Here is a 20,065-nt window from a genome sequence, read left to right as displayed (position 1 = left end):
TTTTAAGTGTCACATTCAATTCATTGAGAAGGGACTTGGTGTTACCGGTGTGTCAGGGGTGGTGCATTTAATCTGGGGAGGGCCAGATACTGTCTGTTGCTTAGGACCTGCAGCCTGTCTCATCCAAGTAATGGTTGGGATTTAAATCTGAGGTCTGCCCGTTTTGCTTAAAACTGGGACGCCTTTGTCAAAGAAGAACAGGAACAAAGGATTTTTCAGGCATTTTGTGGGACCAATACAGGTTGGTTTTCTGGTGGGAGCAGAAAATGGTGGGAGGAGATGCTTTAAGATGGTTGCTTCTAGCTTCTATCTCCTGAACGCCCGCGCTCCCCATGCCCATGCCCTGAGAGAGGAGGGGGCGAAACCACCCCCAATGAGGTCAGGAGGCGCCCCAAGCAAAGGGTCAGCAGAGCACAATGGCAGAATGCGACCTGGCTCTGACCCAGGGCACATCTGAAGGAGCGCAACCCTCGCCCTCGGCCAGAGAAAGCACTCCCCGCACTCCCAGAGGGCTCGCTTGGGCCAGCCCGGCTCCCGTAGTTCCTCGCGGCCTTGAAGTTCTCGTCTCAGAAGGCGCGCGAGGCTTCCGTGTCTCCGCCCCTTCCCATCACTCCCTGTTTTCTCTACTCTTCGCTCGCCGCTTAAATTCCAGTTCGGGTCGCGAGAGGGGGTTTGTGCTTCTGAGGTCCGGTTTCGCGGGCGATACGGGCGACGCAGGCGCCGCGCGGGCGGCGCGCGCGACCGCTCAGCTTTGGTTGTCGTATTTTTTTGGCCTTTCTTCGGCGCCTTAGCTGAGAGCCCCGCGTCTCCCTCTTACCCTCCTCGCCGTCCTCGTCTCTCGCCCGAGGCCCAGGTCACCTCAAAACAAGCCCGCCCGAGCGCGAATCCAACGGCCGCGGCCGCTCCCAGGTGGGGGAGGGGAAGAGGCCTGGGGGGACGGTGCTGGTGCGAGTCTGAGGGACAGGAGCCCGGGGGCCCATGGGGAAGAACACGGAGACCCTTGGGGCGAGCGGAAGTATCGGAGACATCCTCCTGCCGAGGGTGGCGGGGGCAGCGGAAGGCCGGCTTTGGCAGGAGGGAGGCGGCTGTGCTGCCCCTGAGGGACTGTCCTTCCTTCCACTGGTCCTTGCTCAGCACCCTGACCACCCCTCTCTGGGCCCCAGGCCTCTTCAGACCACGTCATGGGTGACAGTGATGACGAGTATGATCGAAGGCGCAGGGACAAGTTCAGAAGAGAGCGCAGCGACTACGACCGTTCCCGCGAGAGAGATGAACGACGTCGAGGGGACGACTGGAATGACCGGTGAGACTCTTTTTTTTTTTTTTTAACTTAATCCTGCGTCCCTTTCATTCCGTTCCACCTCACCCTCATTGCTTTTCCCTTATAATTTTATTAGAGTGAACCATATGAAATCGCTCATTTGACTGTTTAATGTGGTTCAGCCTATTTGCAGTTGGCCAGAGTACTAGTCTAGCTATGGCTTGATTTTATTTATTTATTTATTTTGACAGAGTCTCGCTCTGTTGCCCTGGCTAGAGTGCCGTGACGTCAGCCTAGCTCACAGCAACCTCAAACTTCTGGGCTTAAGCGATCCTCCTGCCTCAGCCTCCTGAGTAGCTGGGACTACAGGCATGTGCCACCATGCCCGGCTAATTTTTTTTTCTATATATATTTTTAGCTGTCCAAACCATTTCCTTCTATTTTTAGTAGAGACAGGGGTCTCGCTCTTGCTCAGGTTGGCCTGGAACTCTTGACCTCGAGCGATCCGCCCGCCTCGGCCTCCCAGAGTGCTAGGATTACAGGTGTGAGCCACCTCGCCCGACCTTATGGCTTGATTTTTGAAATGCCCTGAAGATCAGATCAGCAATAGAGCTAAGAGACAGTTTTAAGTATGAAAAAAGCACTATTTATACATGCACTGAAAGTGTGCATTTTATTGTTAGTAAATCATACTTCCAAAAGATTGCTTCAGAAAAAGTAATGATATAGAATTGATCTGACTGGAGAGGTTGTCAGACCAGATCTCTGACAAGATGTGATTAAATTTCTTGTCATTGTTTTGCTAAAATCTCCGAGTTCTTTGGGCAGTGCTAATTGGTTAATTGATTAGAAGATGTGGTTATTGCCTTTAGGATTTTATAGTGTGGGCTTGGCAAGGGGGTCAGATGGCCTTGGGTGATCTGTAAATGAGCTTATATAAGAGCTAATCATAGGCGCGGTGGCTCACGCCTGTAATCCTAGCACTCTGGGAGGCTGAGGGGGGAGAATCGCTTGAGGTCAGGAGTTCGAGACCAGCCTCAGCAAGAGTGAGACCCTGTCTCTACTAAAAAAAATGAAAGAAATTAGCTGGGGAGCTAAAAATAGAAAAAATTAGCTGGGCTGGGTGGCGCACACCTGTAGTCCCAGCTACTTGGGAGGCTGAGGCAGGAGGATCCCTTGAGCCCAGGAGTTTGAGGTTGCTGTGAGCTAGGCTGATGCCACAGCACTCTAGCCCTGGCAACAGAGCAAGACTGACTCAACAGAGATCATCATAAAGATGATGCTGAGGGACAAGTTTTCAAGGTAAAGGAGATGGTGTGTCAGAGCTGCAGGAAAGTGACACTAGGCTTGACTTGGAGAGATGAGTGGGCATTTCCCAGACATGGATAATGTGAACAGCTTGGAGTTGTGGACATAACGTTGTGTGCTGAGAAGAGCACATATTCCAGTTTGGTTAAAGTCATGGTTCTCAAAATGTCCACAGACCCTAAGGAGTCTGCAAGGCTAAAATTATTTTTTATGGTAATACTTAAATGTTACTGTCATTTTCACGGCGTTGCCATTTGACTTATGGTGCTATAACAATGATGGGTAAAAACTGCTGGTGTCAAGATGGTGACACCAAAGAGTTAAAAAAAAACTAAAAAGAAGCCTGCTTCAGTTATTGTCCTTGACGAGGCAGTAAAAAATTTTGATTTTTAAAAATTGGACTCTTGTCTTTTTAGTACATGTGATGAAATAAGTGTGCATAAAGCACTTCTGCATATAGAAGTGCAGTGGTTACTTTGAACAGGAGCCTTTCTGTGACTGAGCTTGAGCTGAATTAATAGCTTTTTTCCATAGGATGCCATTTTTACTTGAATGAATGTCAGAGTGGTTGTTCATACTTGGGTGTTTGGCAGATGTTTTCTTGAAAATGAGTTGAGAGAACCTGTTACTTCAAAGAAAGCTGTCAGTGTTTGTTGGCAATGATGAAGTGGCACTTTCTGGTGAAAACTAAAATTTTGGAAAACTTGTATTTACCAGTGTGAGTTTAAGAGCTTCCTAGTACTTAAAGACTTTTTTGATGAGATAGGTAGTGATGCTGATGAATATGGTATTTTGATATTGTATGAGACATCAAGATCCATTCAAAGAACAAGATAGAACAATAGATTTTAACGTAGCAAAGTATGAAATGATCATTGTTATGGTTTTAGATTGAACATTCCAACTAGCCCTCCTTTGTTCCTTAGTGTGTGTGGTTTTGTTTTTTTTTTTTTTAAGACAAAGTCTTACTGTTTCCCACACTGGAGTGCAGTGGTATCATCATAGCTCACTGCAACCTCAAACTCCTGGGCTCAAGCGATCCTCCTGCCTCAGCCTCCAGAGTAGCTGGGACTATACGTGGGCGGCACCATGCCCAGCCAATTTTTAAATTTTTTAGTAGAGACACGGTTTCACTACGATGCTCAGGTTGGTCTTGAACTCCTGGCTTCAAGCAATCCTCCCACAGTGTGATTATGGGCATGAGCCATGGAGCTGGGGCCCCAACTAACTGGCCTTTCGAAACTAAGTCTTCTTTGGTTAGTATCAAAAGAGAATATCCACAGTTATCTGAAAAGGCTATTCAACTATTCCCTTTTCCAGCTACATACAATGTGAAGCCAGATTTTCTTCATGTTTTTCAACCAAAACAAAATATCTCAGCAGATTGAATGTAGAAACTATCTTCTATTAAACCAGACCTTGAAGAGATTTGTAAAAATGCAAAAACAATGCTACTTTTGTCACCAAAATTTTTTTGGAAAACAGTCGCTTTTCATAAAAGCACGTAATTTATATTAATGGATAATTTTAAAATTAGTAGGTATTGAAATTTTCTGTTTTAATTTTGAGTATAGGCTGGGCACGGTGGCTCACGCCTGTAATCCTAGCACTCTGGCAGGCCGAGGCGGGTGGATCACTTAAGGTCAGGAGTTCGAGACCAGCCTGAACAAGAGTGAGACCCCGTCTCTACTAAAAAAAAATAGAAAGAAATTATCTGGTCAAGTAAAATATATATAGAAAAAATTAGCCGGGCATGGTCGTGCGTGCCTGTAGTCCCAGCTACCCGGGAGGCTGAGGCAGGAGGATCCCTTGAGCCCAGGAGTTTGAGGTTGCTGTGAGCTAGGCTGATGCCACGGCACTCACTCTAGCCCAGGCAACAAAGCGAGATTCTGTCTCAAAAAAAATTGAGTATAGTAAGTATTGATAGGTATAACACACATTATAAAACTCTTTGGTATCCTCAATAATTTTTAAGAGTATATAGGGGTCCTGAGACCAAAAAGTTCAAAAACCACTGGGTTAGAGCAAAGGGTTTTTTTGGTTGTTGTTAAGATGGGGATGGGGGTGGCTGGTGACTGGAGAAGCTGCAGTGACCCCAGGAACCAAGGTTTTAAACAGTGTTGTTTACTGGCATTTAAGCAGGGGCATGGCATGATCAGATTGTGTTTGAGGAAGGTTACCTTGACAGTAGAGTAGAAGAGGTGAGACCAGAGACAGGTAAACAACCACTACTGCAGTTCCAGGAGAAATGACAAGGGTGAGGACTAGGCCTGTGTTTGTTATAATAGCAAAGAAGAGGACAGCTTTGATAGGCATTGAGGTGGAGGGTTAACAGGATAATGGCAAATGAGTGGTGAGGGTAATGTTAGATAACTGGGTGGACAGTGGTAAATTGATACGACTGAGAGTGCGAAGCAGGGAGGAGGGAGACAAGCTTAGGCCCATAGTGGTGGGACTCACAGGCTCAGTTCTGACATTGGACTTCTAGTAGGGGATTATTAATGTGGGTCTGGAGCACAGGAAAAAGGCCAGGCTGGAGAATGGGTTCGAGAGCCATCAGTTTGTGGGTATTGGGTAAAGTCATAGAATTAGGCAACAGTCTTTTTCTGTTTAATGTAGTTTTAGGCTTTTAGTCAGGTGTCTAAGGTAGGATAGGAAGGGCCTATCCAAGAGTGTGCCAGGGCACATCCAGCTGTATCTTTCATTTCCCTCACTTGTTCCTACCTCCAGAGAATGGGACCGTGGCCGTGAGCGCCGCAGTCGGGGTGAATATCGTGACTATGATCGGAATCGGCGAGAGCGCTTCTCGCCTCCCCGCCATGAACTCAGCCCCCCACAGAAGCGCATGAGGAGAGACTGGTGAGATGGCAACAGTTTCTCTCTCTTCTCCTTAGCCTCAGTTCCACCTGGGCCTGAGCTCTCTTTCTTCATCTTTGCTAAAACCTTGATCCTTTCCTTTTCTCAAATTTCCCATACACGCATTGTTTCTTTGCCCCTTTAAACCCTTGGGTGAGACCACATTCTGTGTATGCCCCTCCCTCTGTCCCATTCACCTTTGTGCTCTGGAGAGATGGTTCCCTCCTCTGTCTGACTTTTGTGTCCCCCACCCTCAGGGATGAGCACAGCTCTGACCCATACCACAGTGGCTACGAGATGCCCTATGCTGGGGGGGGTGGGGGCCCAACTTATGGCCCCCCTCAGCCCTGGGGCCACCCAGATGTCCACATCATGCAGCACCATGTACTGCCTATCCAGGCCAGGTAAAGACCTGGGATTCTGGGGTTCTTGGGAGGAGGGAATTGGCAGGCTTCAGGGTGGGATCAGGTTGCTAAAGGCCATGGCTGGAGCCAGGCAGTGGGGTAGACACACAGAGCAGGGCCTGTGGGGTGGTAGCAGTTGGTGCTTGGGGTGATGTCCATGGTGGGCAAAGCAAGGGGCAGCTGGCTACCTTGGCCCCCCACAGTCCCCCACCTTTTTCTACTACAATCAAGACTTCCTGACTGGGGCTCCCCCTAGGCTGGGCAGCATCGCAGAGATCGACCTGGGTGTGCCACCACCAGTAATGAAGACCTTCAAGGAGTTTCTCCTCTCGTTGGATGACTCTGTGGATGAGACAGAGGCAGTCAAGCGGTATAATGATTATAAACTGGATTTTCGAAGGCAGCAGATGCAGGATTTCTTCCTGGCTCATAAAGATGAGGAGTGGTGAGTGCCCCTACTTCCCTGCTACCTTTTCCCTGGCATGTGTCCCCTGGCCCCACCAGTGGAGCTACAGCCCTGTCCTCCCATTTTGCCCTATTTGGAACTTCCTGGGGGTGGGGGACGGGAAGTATAACAGCATTGGCTGATGGGATCTCCCCCTTCAACAACTGCCACGGCCCCCACCCCATCTCCCTTTCCTGCTGTCCTCAGAGAGTGGGACACCTCCAGGCTGCTGGCCAGAGCCACCAAGCCTCTTGGGGCAGCAGACAAGCTGCTTCCCACTTGCTGGTATTGGGTCATTGTCATTCCTGATCGCCAGGACCCTGTGTGGCTGTGGCTTCCTCCCAAAAGCGACGAGTGAATCCAGACAAGTAAAGCAAACATCTCAGGGTCATTTGACAGAAAAGAATTTTAATTTTTTTTTTCCTTTTGTGGATGTTTTAATTTTAATCAACCATCTTTTCCCCCCTTCCTGCTCCTCCTCCTCCTCCTCATCCTCTTTCTGCTCCTCCTCCTTGAAAAGAGCCAGAACTGGGAACTACACCCGCTCATCGACGGAGCTCGGAGCAAACCCACCTCCACCCCCACCATACCCAGCCCATACATGAGCCCCTGGGCTGAGCCGCGGTGCCCCGGCCAGGCAGACAGGCAGGGCACTGCTGTGCACAATGCAGCGGTTTAGCTGAATGTGATTGCTCAGGTAGTTAGTCAGTCAGGGCCCCCACCGCGGAGTCCCGCAGGGGTGGGGCATCTAGGCCGGGCGCCCCAGCCAGGAGCCAGCCGGTGGCCCACCAGCCAGCATGGGCCCTGGGCGCCGCTAGTTAAATCTTGAGCTCTGTTTGACCAAGCGGCCAAGGTAAAGATCCTGGAGGTGACGCCTGCGGCTTTCCTTTCCTCTTACGCTCCACTTGTGGTTCTGTTCTGTCTTTGCTGTCCTTTCTTTCTAATTGCTCTGTACATACGTCTTTGTCTTAATCTCCTCCTTTCTTTCTCTGTTCCTGTTCTAGCTCCCTGCCTAACATTTCTTCTGTTTTTGTTTTTGGTTTTTTCCAGTTTCTCTGTCTGGTCTTTAGTTTTTCTCTCTGTTTTTGATTTCTGGGACTTTCTCACACTTTCCCTTTCCTCCATTTCTCCTTTTTCTCATACTCCTAATTTTGCCTGTTTTTTTCCCCTGAGGTTCTATTTGAAATGTTTTATTTTTTTTTTTATGCTCCACCCTAATCCTTTAGCCCTCTCCTTTCTCTATCCCTGTGGGCAGTACCTGAAGCTATAACAGCACTTCAGTTTTTCCCTTTGGTCTTTCCCTGTCCCCTCACCATCTTGCTTATCTTCCCGAGGGGGGAGAGAGGTGTCCTGCCTTTGGCTTTTCCTATCTGGTGCATTTCAGGTTTCCCTCTGTCTTCCACCCAGGGGTGGAGGGAGTTGGTGGGAGCAGTTCTTTTAATGATGGTAGTTTGGGGTTGTCAAGGAGAGGGAGGTTCTTCAGGGCCTGCTATTTCCTGAGCCTTTCTCTCTGAAGCTGTGGGAAACATCTTCCTATGTTAGTGTTTCCCAGAGACTCAGGGTGATAAATCTGCCTTTCCAACTCTGGCCTCCCCCTGTAGTCACTGGTCTTCCCAAATCCAGAGCTCTTAGTTCCTGGTTCTCCCCCAAATCATCTTGGAGCACAACCTCTGGTTCCTTTTGGGAAGTTGGGTGGTTCTAGTGCACCCCTATCCCCTAATCTCTCTGCTTTTTGACCTTTTATGGGTGTGAGAGGATGGGGACTATGCCCGGACTTTTCTGGGCCCCTCCCCACATCCTGGCCCTGGCCTCTAGTGACTATTTTGTCTTTCCCTCCCCCAATTCCTCCCAGGTTTCGGTCTAAGTACCACCCAGATGAGGTGGGGAAGCGTCGGCAGGAGGCCCGGGGGGCCCTGCAAAACCGACTAAGGGTATTCCTGTCCCTCATGGAGAGTGGCTGGTTTGATAATCTGCTCCTGGACATAGACAAAGCTGATGCCATTGTCAAGATGCTAGATGCAGGTGTGTGGATTTGGAGGGGTGGCAGACATCTGGGCCCTTTAGGAGTTGTGGTATGATGGTGACCAAGATCTTGGTTGGGAAATAGCAGATTGAAAGAAACACAGGGCCCTTGGATTGTAACCCTTGTTCCCTTTGTTGGTAGCTGTGATTAAGATGGAAGGAGGCACAGAGAATGACCTTCGCATCCTGGAGCAGGAGGAGGAGGAGGAACAGGCAGGGAAGCCCGGGGAGCCCACCAAGAAAGAGGAAGGCCGGGCTGGACCAGGCCTGGGGGAAGGGGAGTGCAAGACCAACGATAAGGACGACAAGAAAGAAGGTGGCAAACAGGTCTGAGTAATGGGGCCTCGGAGTGCTGCCTCGCGGTGTGTGGGGAAGAGAATGGAGCGTCTTTGCAGTTGGGGTTGCATGTATGGGGTGGGCGGGGGAAAGGTGTGGCTCCAGGCTCAGCTGTGGAGGGAGGGAGGGGGCCCTCTGATAAAGGCCCACAGCAACTGTCTTTACCTATAGGCTGAAAATGACAGTTCTAATGATGACAAAACTAAGAAATCCGAGAGTGATGGAGACAAAGAGGAGAAGAAAGAAGACTCTGAGAAGGAAGCCAAAAAAGTAAGGTGTCTCTTGCCATGGGGTCAGAACGTTGGGCTGGGGTCCGGGTTACTTGACTCATCCCCTCTGCTGCGACTCTCACAGAGCAGCAAGAAGCGGAATAGGAAGCACAGTGGTGACGACAGCTTTGACGAAGGCAGTGTGTCTGAGTCTGAGTCGGAGTCCGAGAGTGGCCACGCTGAGGAGGAAAAGGAGGAGACTGGTAGGTTTTATTTTCTGCTTCTAGTCCATTCTTTTCCTACTTAATGGGGGTGGCAGGAGGTGAGCGATTGGTGAAACTGATGGGAGGTGGCTTTTAGGGGAAGACTTCTCTGATGGGGGACAGTAATAGCTTCTGTTTCTTTCCTACCAAAATCAATAATCAAAATTCACCAATTCTTACCACTTCCTGCATAGAAGAAGCACTCAAGGAAAAGGAGAAGCCCAAGGAAGAAGAAAGGGAGAAGCCTAAGGATGCCACAGGGCTGGAGTGTAAGCCCCGGCCCCTGCATAAGACATGCTCTCTCTTCATGCGCAACATCGCGCCCAATATCTCCAGGGCTGAGATCATTTCTGTGAGTGGGAAAATGAACTTGAGGGCAGGGGCTGATACCCAGGGTATGTTCTTTTGGCAGGGTGGAGAGAAGGCATCGGCACTGCCTTTGACAGATACCCCTATTTCACTTAACAGGGAGACCCCCTTCCCATGGGCCTGTGCCTTTTAAGGGCTGGTCCTTATTGCACCATTTGCTTTTAGGTGTTGGCATTCTTTAGCCCATGACTGGTTTTTTTCTTGCCTGAGGATGGGAAGGATTGAAAGGCAGTTTCCCAGGGTTTTGAGGACAATGGGGATTGGAGGAAGAAGCAAATCCTTGAATCATTAAGTGGGGTTTCTGTTCCTCTGCTTCTTGCAGCTTTGTAAAAGATATCCAGGCTTTATGCGTGTGGCACTATCGGAGCCCCAGCCAGAAAGGAGGTGAGGAACTAGGTACCTTGGCGAGAAGGTGCGAGGGAAGGTTAATGGCCAACACCATTCCCACTTCTGGACCGAGCTGACATTTTCTTTCTTGTGTAGGTTTTTCCGTCGTGGCTGGGTAACTTTTGACCGCAGTGTGAACATTAAAGAAATCTGTTGGAACTTGCAGAATATTCGAGTGAGTGCTGGGAATGGGACTGTCTTGGGGAAGAGAAAATGTGGGTCTCCAAGCCTGCATGACCTCTGACTTCTTTGTTCATTTGTTGGTCCATTCATTCTGTGCCCTCTTTCATTTTCATCTGTTCAGTCGCCTCTGGGCTGGGCTCTGGGACTGTTACTATGGACTAGACATATTTGGTCCCTGTGTTCAGAGAGCTCACAGTCTAATCACTGGTGCTCTCGAGAGGCGCCAGTCTTTGAGCTGCTGCTTCTCAGGCCAGCTTTGGGAGCTTTCTGATTCTGTGTTCCTCCAGCTCCGGGAGTGCGAACTGAGCCCTGGTGTGAACAGAGACCTGACCCGCCGCGTCCGCAACATTAATGGCATTACCCAACACAAGCAGATTGTGCGCAATGACATCAAGCTGGCAGCCAAGCTGATCCATACGCTGGATGATAGGACCCAGCTCTGGGCCTCTGAACCAGGGACACCTCCCCTGCCAACAGTCAGTGACTCCCTTATGGGATTTTTTCAAAAGCAGCTGATACCGCCTCATCTGCTGTGGGCACCTCTGACCTCACTTGATCTGTAGCATTAACCCCTTGTATCCTCTGCCTGCTCACTTGTTTGCCCCTCCTTGTCTGGGTAATACCTCCTCCAGCTTCCAGCAGCACAGACTGACAGAGTGATCATTTGTGGGCTAGGGTAGAACAAGTACAAAAATGAAGGGAGATACTAAGGGGGCGAAGATAACCCTGAACTCTGTTGCCCCTCACATTGCCTTTTCAAATGTGCACGTTCCTGGGTTACCTATGCTAGGTTTTCTCTGCCTCAGTTGGCCCTCTTCCTCCCTACCAGAGCCTGCCCTCGCAAAACCCGATCTTGAAGAATATCACCGACTACCTGATTGAAGAAGTCAGTGCCGAGGAGGAAGAGCTGTTGGGAAGCAGCGGGGGAGCCCCCCCAGAGGAGCCTCCTAAGGAAGGGAACCCGGCTGAGATCAATGTGGAGCGGGATGAGAAGCTGATCAAGGTGCCCGCAGCACGTGGGGCGAGGCTCAGGGTGGCTGAGGGACGAGAGTAGGGAACTAAGGGCTTCTTGTTTCCCTTAGGTTTTGGACAAACTCCTTCTCTACTTGCGCATTGTGCATTCCCTAGATTATTATAACACCTGTGAGTACCCCAATGAGGATGAAATGCCCAATCGTTGTGGCATAATCCACGTTCGGGGGCCCATGCCACCCAACCGCATCAGTCATGGAGAAGGTGAGCTCCAGGTCCCTGTTCCCTTTTTGTTCCTCTTTCTCCCCAGCTGCCTTTAGTCCTCAGGTGGCAGTCCTTTGCCACCCCTCCTCTGGTCCCCTCCCCCCTCCTATCCTTGCTTCTGGCTTTCTCCTTCAGCCTTCCTTTCTGTTCCCAAACTACAGTGCTAGAGTGGCAGAAGACATTTGAGGAGAAGCTGACTCCATTGTTGAGTGTGCGAGAGTCTCTCTCAGAGGAAGAGGCCCAGAAGATGGGTCGAAAAGACCCTGAACAGGAAGTGGAAAAGTTTGTCACCTCTAACACCCAGGAACTGGGCAAGGATAAGTGGCTGTGTCCTCTTAGTGGCAAGAAATTCAAGGTCTGGGATGTTAGAAAATTGGTTGGGTAGAATGGTAGGAGGTGGGTTGAGAAAGGAGGTGGGAGCGGGTGGGGGGTACTGCTCACTGGATGGCAGGAGGGAGGCTGATGATCCTTCCAGGCTGGGCCTGGGAATGAGGGAACCCACGGAACCTGCCCTGTCCTGATCATCTCTCTCCACCCAGGGTCCTGAGTTTGTACGCAAACATATCTTCAACAAGCATGCAGAGAAAATTGAGGAAGTAAAGAAGGAGGTGGCATTTTTTAACAACTTCCTCACTGATGCCAAACGCCCCGCTCTGCCTGAGATCAAGCCAGCCCAGCCACCTGGCCCTGCCCAGAGTAAGATACGATCCATGAGGGTCTGCACGTTCCCTCTACCTTAACTGTCCACAGACTCTTGTTTCTCTTTAATGTGTCATCCCCTGAGGAGTTTCTGCCCCACCCGTCAGGCCATAGCCCTAGAAGTTAGTTCCCCCCCCTCCCCCCGCAGTAATTCATGTCCCTGTCCGTGTTGTACTCCCCCCAGGCCTGACCCCCGGACTCCCCTACCCACACCAGACTCCCCAGGGCCTGATGCCCTACGGTCAGCCCCGGCCCCCCATCTTGGGCTACGGAGGTAAGTATAGGAGGGAGATGAAAGGCCTTGGTGGTTGTGTGGGACTGGGAGAAAGAAAACTCAGCTAGGATGTAGTTGAAGTCATAGGTTTTCAACTCAACATTGATCTTTTTCATAGCTGGTGCTGTCCGCCCTGCAGTCCCCACAGGAGGTCCTCCGTACCCCCATGGCCCGTATGGTGCTGGCCGAGGGAACTATGATGCCTTTCGAGGCCAGGGGGGTTATCCTGGGAAACCCCGAAACAGGTAAGAATGAGCTAAGATGTCCAAGCTTTCTTGTGTCCTTCAAACTCCCTTCCAGGAACCCTCAGCTCATCCCGTTTTACCTCTTACCTCACAGGATGGTTCGTGGAGACCCACGAGCCATTGTGGAATATCGTGACCTGGATGCCCCAGACGATGTTGATTTCTTTTGAGCTGTCCACTTTCCTCACTCTTGGTACCACCTAAACTTGTTACTGCCTTGTCCCACCCAGCTGAGAATTTTTTGTACGAACAGCCCTACCGCCAATAAAAGCACTTCCATAGTGACTTGTGACTCAGTCTATGTTATATACCTCCCCAAATCCTCCCAAATGTCAGCCAGGCCATGTTAGCTGGGCCTTGCCACTTTTTTATTGATGCTAAAGGCCTCAGGCTTTGCTGGGACCCCTTTGTGGTAAATAGGCACACATGTATGGGATCAGAGAGCCAGTCTCAGTTCTGGGACCTTTACCCTCAGTCCAGGGCATGCTGCTGCTTTTCGGCGTCATGGCTGGTCAAGCACAGGTTGTAGAAAGAGTTGGGGTCAAAGGCTGTGCTTACCTCCCGCCAGCCCACCCACCCAGCAGCCTGTAGTTCACTGGGGGTTTTTGGAGGGCCCCAGTAGTGAGGGTCCAATACCAGGACATAGGCTTCCGTGCCTGGCCCGATGCAGACTCCCAGCAAGGCCTTGGACTGGGCGTCTGCATCCCCCCCCACCATCACAGGGCCCCCACCCCCTGAGAAGTGGGAGTAGAGCCTCTCCAATTGCCCCCGAATCCCCGCTCCACGTGGCACATGGCACAGGCGCCCCTGAGGCCCTTCGAAGTGAGCGAGGCAGAGGCTGGCCTCTACACAGCCGATCCAGTTCCGGGACCCCCGGAACCCGGGGGGCTTGTCGCCCATGTCCTCCAGGGCTGCCTGCACGGCAGCCAGTTCAGGCACGCCCGTGGGCTGGCCCTCTGGCCACGAACACAGCGTCTGTATTGTGCGGTAGCCGCAGCCCCAGCCCCGGTCGTCTAGCCCGTCGCAGCCGTAGTGATAGTAGAGGTAGTGGCCCGAGAGGACCGCCAGGCGAGCGGGGCCGCGGCAGGGCGGGTCCAGGCCCACATGGACGTCCTTCAACAGCTCCAGGGCGGTCGGCGGAAGCGGCAGGAACAGAGGTCCCGAGGCCAGGCAGACACGTCCTCCTGGCGACGCGGAGCGAACTCCAGGGAGAATCCGGGCTCAAACACTTCCTCTCGGCCCTCGGTCTTAGGCTGGCTGCCGGCACGCCCGGAGAGCGGGCTCCAGTGAGCAGCGCAGGGAGCAAGCCGCGACCGCGGGGCTACACGATCGTCGCAGCTCCCACAATGCAGCACCGACCCCGCCTGCGGGTCGCCGGCCTCACTGCGCAGGCGCGAGCTCCGCCCCGAGGGGCGGGGGCCCGGTCTCGCCTAGGTGGCTGTCTTGCGGCGCAGGCAGCCAGCGCCCCTCCTCCGAGGCCCGCCAGTTCGGCTGCCTCCGTCCCCACGCGTGCGTTCGCTCAGCCCCAGTGATTCAGGCGTCCTGCCGCCACCCCCGGCTCCCCAGTTGCGCACACTACTGTGGCTGTAACAGTTTATTGGCAGCCCACAGGGGCGAAGGCACCGCGCGGGGAGCTCAGCCCAAGACATGCAGAGGACGAGGAGCCCCAGGGAAGTCGGGGGTGGGGTGGGCAGGGTCTGGGGCTCATCTGTGTTATATCCCAGCCCTTAAATAAATATTATATACAGCTAAGGGTCCAGGCGGAGCTGGGGGACGAGGGGGTTCCGCCTGGGTCACAGGTCTGAGCAGCGATCCTGCTTGCTGTAATGGTCGAACTGGTTCTTCCAGTGCACCATGTAGGAGCTCCAGCGGTGGAACTCGGCCTTCCACTGGCGCTCTGCCTCGTCCAGCGTGTCTGCGGCCACCGCGCCCGGCAAATGGAAGGGGGGCGGGTAGGACACGAAGAAGGTCGGGGAACGGACGTGGGGGGGCACGAGTGCAGGGAGGACAAGGAGAAATGTAAGAGACCACGTGAGGTGGTGGAAAGAGGATCAGGAGAATGTGCGAAAGACGGAAGGCGAGAGGGAGGGTGAGGGTAAGGCGGGGCCAGAGATGGATGGCAGGAAGGATAGAAGAGAAAATGACCGGAAGACGGAGGGGGACATAAGGGATCAGAAGGGGGAGGGTCCGTGGGTTGGTGGGGGAAAAGAGAAGACAGAAATGATTGACGGTTATAGCCCCACTGGGGGGTGCTATTCAACCCCGGGCCTCCTCCCGCCAACATCAGGCTCAGGCTCCAAAGGATAATTTTATAAAAGAATATTGGCTTTCCATTTCCATTAAAGGCGTGTGGGTCCCTGAGACGGGTGGCAGGTCACACCCTCCCACCCGCCCTGTCCAGTTTGAGTCTCTCGGTTTAAGGAGGGAGGGGACGCTGGGTCGCAGGTCCCTGAGTGGGCCCTTCCCCACGGTCCGACCACTCATTAGAGGAAGGGCTCCTGGGGCCGGAGGGGGAAAAGGCCCAGGTCACAGCCGCAGGAGCCGAGAGAGAAAGAGGAGGAGGAGGAGAAGGAGAAGGAGGGACAGGGGGAGGCAGGGGCTGGGCCTCGGGGCAGCCTCCCCATGGGCGGGGCCTGAGCAGGTGCAGGGGGACTCCGAGGCTGGGGGGAGAAGAGAGGGGTTACACCCGGCCGGCTCCCACTGCCCTCTTTCTGCGCCCCATACTCCCCCTCCTCCCTGCCACTGCCAGCTGCTGGCCCCTGCGTACCGGTGGCGCTGAGCAATTTGGGTAGGAAGCGGTTCCAGAAGGCGCAGGCCTGGGCGCGCAGCCCCCGCCGCACCTCCAGCGGCCGCAGGTCCAGGCTCACGTACTGCTGTGCTCCCGCCGTGTACGGTGGCCACTGCGGAACTTTGGGGTCAACGGGGTCATTGGGGTCTCTGCGGAAGGAAAGGGGAGACTCAGCCTGAAGCAGGCCTGCCCCACCCGGGGGGATGGGAGTGGGAATGGGGAATAAAGATGGGCAGTGGGCGCAGATGGCGGGCCCTCTGCTGCTCTGCCACCCTCTCACCGCCGTCCCACCGCCAGGGCCCCAAGCCTTTTTTTCTCCTCTGCCTCCTCTGCCCTTCCCTCAGTTTCTCTGTTCCATCTTCCTTTTTGTTTCTCCCGTTAAAAGAAACTGCTAGGATTTATTGGACCCTTTCCGCATAACCAGGCCTGGTCCTGTCTCTACAAACATCACACTGTCTTTCCACAGCACCCATCTGATGCTGGATTGCTTGTCCCCTTCTTCCGCCAGGTACTGGTGTGTGTGCTAGGGAGAATGTGTCACAGCTAATGAATCACCACAAGTCCCACTTAGTCTAGCTCTGTAGTTCCCGCTGTGACTGCCAAGTCCTTTGTCTTGGTCTCTCTTTGCCCACCTCTCCTCCTCGCCTTCCTCTGCCTCCACCCCAGTTTCTCAGGATACCCCATCCTGATTTCCTTCTCTGGCTCTCCTTTCCTGCTTCTCTCCTGCTGCTCCTCTCTGTGTCTGTGTGTCTGCCTGTCTGCGGGTCCCCCCTGCCTCCCGACCCTGGAGCCTTCTCCCCCTCAGCACTGCTGACCCTGTGCGGGCGAAGTTGGCCCAGTATCTCATCAGTCGCTGGGCAAAGATTTTCTCCTCCGTGGTGTAGTTTAGCGAGGGGTTCAGGGGGAGCCCGAAGATGAACTCGATCTCATAGCCGTGGGGCACCCCCATCCACAGGGGCCAGGAGATCGTGGAGGCACGGTGTTCAAAGACGTAGGCGTAGACCCGGGCACCCTGGGCGGCCAGTTGCCCAGCCAGCTGGGCCACGGGGCATACGACGTTGTGGTCGCCCACCACATCACTCAGGGCCTCCCTCAGGCGTGCTGGGTCCTCAGGATGCAGCCAGTCTGTGTAATGCAGGACCACAGCCTCGGCTGCCAGGTCACTTACCTGGGGCACCCCGACCCGCACCCCGGCCAGGAACTGGGCCCGGCTGATGAGAGACTCGTTGTCTTTGCTGAAGCCCGGGGCCCCGTAAACGAGAAAATAGGAGCCCTCATCCTTCACCACACCCACCAGCACCTGGGGGTGGAGGGTGGGATGGAGGGACAGGCACAGACAGACAGGCAGACAGAAACAGATGGACAAAGAACCAGAGAGATGAACAGTTAGAGACCCAGCACCATGGAGGGAGAGAGTACGAGGTTGGGGAAGGGACGGAGAGTAAGAGGAAATATACCCACAGTTCCTTTCCTCTCTGCCCCACTGACCACCTTGGGATCTGAGCCCTCGGGGTGGGGGGTGACCACAGGGCCCAGAAGCCTGGATCTCTGGGAGTGGGTCTGGAGGAGCCCTCATGCCTGGGCCCCTGGGGGGAGAAGTGGGGCTGTTGGGACCCAGAGGAACCAGCTCCACCCCCACCAGCCACTAGTCACCTGCAGGCCATGGAAGTCTCCTGCGTTGATGAGGGCTTCGGGCGTGTCACTGAGGAAGTCTCCATCCACCACAGGCACGAAGGAAAATCGGAAGACACTTTCCTGAGGCAGTAGGTGCCACTCGTGGTCCACCAGATCCTGAGCTGGTCGTGTCCGAAGGCAGGCTACCAGCTCTGTGTCATTGCCACCAGCGCTGCCCGGGGGACAGCCCACGAGGCGGGCCAGCAGTGTGGCCCTGCGACGGGCCTCTCCCATGCCCACCGTGGCCCAGGGCCCATTGGGTGCACCACTCTGCAGCACAGCCCTGTGGAACAGCCCCCGGCTGGGCGGGGACAGCAGGTGCATGCCCACTGAGGCAGCGCCTGCACTCTCCCCAAACAGCGTCACTGACATTGGGTCCCCTCCGAAGGCTGCCACATTCTCCTGCACCCACTGCAATGCCAGCCTCTGATCCAGTAGACCAACGTTGCCCGGGGCCTCTCGGCTCCCTGGCAGGGCCAAGAAGCCAAAGGCTCCTACCCGGTAGTTCATAGACACCAGCACAGTCCCCTCGGCTTGTACCAGGAAGCGGCCATCATACACATCCAGGGAGGAGGCCCCACTGTAGAAGCCACCCCCATAGATCCAGACGAGGACAGGGGTGGGGGACGAAGGCCTGGGGTATGGTGTCCACACGTTGAGGTAGAGGCAGTCCTCACTCAGCGCACGGTTGGGGTTCCACATCTCGATGCCCTCAAAACCGGGGTACAGGGTGTCCACGTATTGGTAGCAGACGCTCTGGAAGGTTGTAGCATCCAACACCCCTGGCCAGGGCCGCTTGGGCTCTGGTGGCAGAAAGCGACGGGGCCCCACAGGTGGCTCCGCGAAGGGAATGCCCAGAAAAGCAGAGACAGGGCCCCCAGGGGCCTTTAGGCGAATGCCCCGCAGCCGGCCACCTCGAACTGTCACCAGCAGCTCTGGGTCCTCCCGGCCCTCAGCCCCTGCCCCTCCTCCCAGGAGGGACAGGAGGAGGAGAAGGAGTGGGGAAGCCAGGGAGGACGCGTGACACCAAGGGGGCCTCATGGCTGCAGGGCAGGCAGCGTCTGCTGGGAGAAAGAAAGGCGAAGGGTGAAGGCCTGAGCGGCCAGGAGGGAGGAGATTAGGGAACAGTTTTGCCCAAGGGTTATCACTGAGCCACAGAGGAGGTGGGGTAGGAGGAGAGGGAGGGAGGGAGGGAGACAGGCAGGGACAAGGACACAGGCCAGCAGGCAAGGCGGGGACAGAGATCAGGCAGACACACATACCCAGACAAATGCAGGGAACAGAGATGAGTCCTGCCAAGGAATATCCTTCCCTGCCCTGCAGGGGACCCACCACCCTCACCTCCTTTCCCAGACTGGGTGGACTGGGCTGGGCTCCGTGTGTGCAGTGCGGGCACCAGAGGCCGCAGTCTCCTGCACAGGCACCAGACAGGGGCGCGGCCCTCACTGACAGGCAGGGCCTTTGGGGAAGCTTGAGGCAGCACGAAGGCTCTGCCCAAGTCTCTCCTGTGTTGGCCAGGGCTGGGGTCCTGAGGGGTGGCTTGGGAGTTCAGGGGTGGGAGCCTCAGGTCCTGGGGCACCCCAAATCCTGCCTACCCCACACCCCACCCCACACTGCCCAGCCTTATCCACTGTTTGGCACCGTGCTGATACTCGCTGGTTCCCATCAGCTATGCACCCCCGTAGCCTAGCTCCCGCAAACAGGCTCGCCAGTCCTGAACCCCAGGATTCGAGCCCCCATCTGTCCGAAGCTGCGGTGCACGCCGCCGCCGGCGGGAGGCAGTAGAGACCGAGAAAAGGTCGGCGCTCCCCGCCCGGAGCCGGGAACTTGGGGTGGGGGTCTGGCGGCTCGCGGGCATGGCGGAGGGGCCTGAAGGGCGAGCCGGGACGCCTGTGTTCCCGGAGCTCCGGAGATCCCCGGCGGCAGGGGCAGGGGCGCTATTTTGGGGCAGCAGCTGTTGCGGTTCCGGCATCTCCAGCCAAGGGATCAAAATTCCCCGGGTGGGAACTCCCCCCTCTCCCGCCCGGCGGGCACCCCTCACCCTGCCCCCGCCGCCCTGGACTAGGGATGGTGGTGGTGGTGCTGGAGATTAACTAGGAAACCCGAGTGCCGCTAATTATAACTCGGGGCTTCCGCTGAGCCTCCCCTTCCCCCAAAATAGAGATGGAGTCTCCGCGGGAAAGGGGTCCTGGGCCTCGGAGGGGGCCTCGGCTGGGCGCTGCGCTGGGGGGGGGGGGCTGGGCTCGCGGCCCTCGGGATGCGGGGGCCCAGCCGGCGCCAAGAACCTGCGCAGCAGCTCGGGTTCCGCCCCAATCGGGGTGTCTTGCAGTGCCCCAGACTTGGGGGCTAGCGAGGGAGGGGCGCTCGGGGTCTCCGCAAGAATTCGCGATGAGAGGCGGTGGCCGGTCCCGCGGGGCGCCGGCTCCCGCTCGGGCGTTGGCAAGTGCGGCGGCGAGGGAAGAGTTACCGGTGAGTGTGTGGCGAGGGGCAGGGGTCGCCGGGCAGGCCCGTCCCATTTGGGGGCCTGGATACCCCGGGGAGCGCACCGTCTCCCGGACGCGGAATGGGCTGCGGGCCGGGCGAGGGTCCCCGACGGGGAGGCAGACTCACCTGAGGCGGCCAAGCCGGGCCGGGCCGGGCCGCGCCGGGAGCTGGAGGCGGCCGATGTTCCCCGGCGCAGGCTGAGCCGACTCTGACAGCCGCCGCCTCCGGCCCCCCGCACACACCCCCTCCGGGTCGCGCGGCGCCCCCGCCCGCCCCCGCCCGCCCCCGCCCACTGTCTCCGCCCCCGCCCCTCCCGCTTCCCCGGGCTGCCAGCTCCCCTCCCTCTCCCTCCCTCGGAGTTGAGACCAGAGACCCCGGGGCCCAGACGCAATCCAGTGACAGACGCCGACAGACGACAGACACGCAGTGACAGACACGACCCAAAGACCTGTAGCGGTGGAGCAGACACCACGTGACAGGCGGACAGAGCCCGCGGAGACAGACACACGAAGACCGACAGTCTCGTGCAGTGACAGTCACAGACGAACGCAGGGACGGACTTTCACAGACGGACGGACACGCTTGGACACACTGACAGCCTCAGTTGAGGCTGGAGAAGTTA

General features: G+C 55.4%; 3 protein-coding genes across 7 annotated transcripts; 1 reads left to right on the top strand and 2 right to left on the bottom strand.

Annotated features, from left to right (window-relative positions):
• The first annotated feature begins 634 nt into the window (after window positions 1-634).
• Window positions 635-12,779, top strand: SRRT (serrate, RNA effector molecule). Of its 2 annotated transcripts, none has more exons than XM_069486419.1 (20): window positions 635-909; window positions 1,164-1,303; window positions 5,300-5,428; window positions 5,683-5,829; window positions 6,086-6,274; window positions 8,127-8,296; window positions 8,439-8,623; window positions 8,804-8,902; window positions 8,987-9,104; window positions 9,302-9,456; window positions 9,796-9,857; window positions 9,957-10,035; window positions 10,331-10,519; window positions 10,873-11,046; window positions 11,126-11,279; window positions 11,441-11,634; window positions 11,819-11,975; window positions 12,163-12,252; window positions 12,371-12,497; window positions 12,592-12,779. In XM_069486419.1, the coding sequence occupies exons 2-20, from the start codon at window positions 1,182-1,184 to the stop codon at window positions 12,665-12,667; spliced, it is 2,616 nt and encodes an 871-aa protein (XP_069342520.1). In that variant the 5' UTR covers window positions 635-909; window positions 1,164-1,181; the 3' UTR covers window positions 12,668-12,779. The 2 variants fall into 2 exon arrangements, with proteins under 2 accessions (XP_069342520.1, XP_069342519.1); XM_069486418.1 differs by having other exon boundaries at window positions 9,299-9,456.
• An 80-nt stretch (window positions 12,780-12,859) lies between these two features.
• UFSP1 (UFM1 specific peptidase 1) lies at window positions 12,860-13,456 on the bottom strand. The gene has a single exon (XM_069486209.1). It carries the CDS (start codon window positions 13,395-13,397, stop codon window positions 12,969-12,971), a length of 429 nt encoding a protein of 142 aa, XP_069342310.1. The 5' UTR covers window positions 13,398-13,456; the 3' UTR covers window positions 12,860-12,968.
• A 622-nt stretch (window positions 13,457-14,078) lies between these two features.
• Window positions 14,079-19,656, bottom strand: ACHE (acetylcholinesterase (Yt blood group)). Of its 4 annotated transcripts, none has more exons than XM_069485770.1 (5): window positions 19,570-19,656; window positions 16,939-18,023; window positions 16,101-16,585; window positions 15,265-15,434; window positions 14,079-15,157 (listed from the first exon to the last, which is right to left on the bottom strand). In XM_069485770.1, the coding sequence occupies exons 2-5, from the start codon at window positions 17,998-18,000 to the stop codon at window positions 15,024-15,026; spliced, it is 1,851 nt and encodes a 616-aa protein (XP_069341871.1). In that variant the 5' UTR covers window positions 18,001-18,023; window positions 19,570-19,656; the 3' UTR covers window positions 14,079-15,023. The 4 variants fall into 4 exon arrangements, with proteins under 4 accessions (XP_069341871.1, XP_069341872.1, XP_069341874.1 ...); XM_069485771.1 differs by having other exon boundaries at window positions 14,079-14,412; XM_069485773.1 differs by having other exon boundaries at window positions 14,079-14,412; window positions 16,939-18,020.
• Window positions 19,657-20,065: the final 409 nt, after the last annotated feature.

Source organism: Eulemur rufifrons, chromosome 14 (assembly GCF_041146395.1).
Source record: "Eulemur rufifrons isolate Redbay chromosome 14, OSU_ERuf_1, whole genome shotgun sequence".
NCBI classification, from domain to species: domain Eukaryota; kingdom Metazoa; phylum Chordata; class Mammalia; order Primates; family Lemuridae; genus Eulemur; species Eulemur rufifrons.
This window is presented reverse-complemented; position numbering and strand designations above follow the sequence as displayed.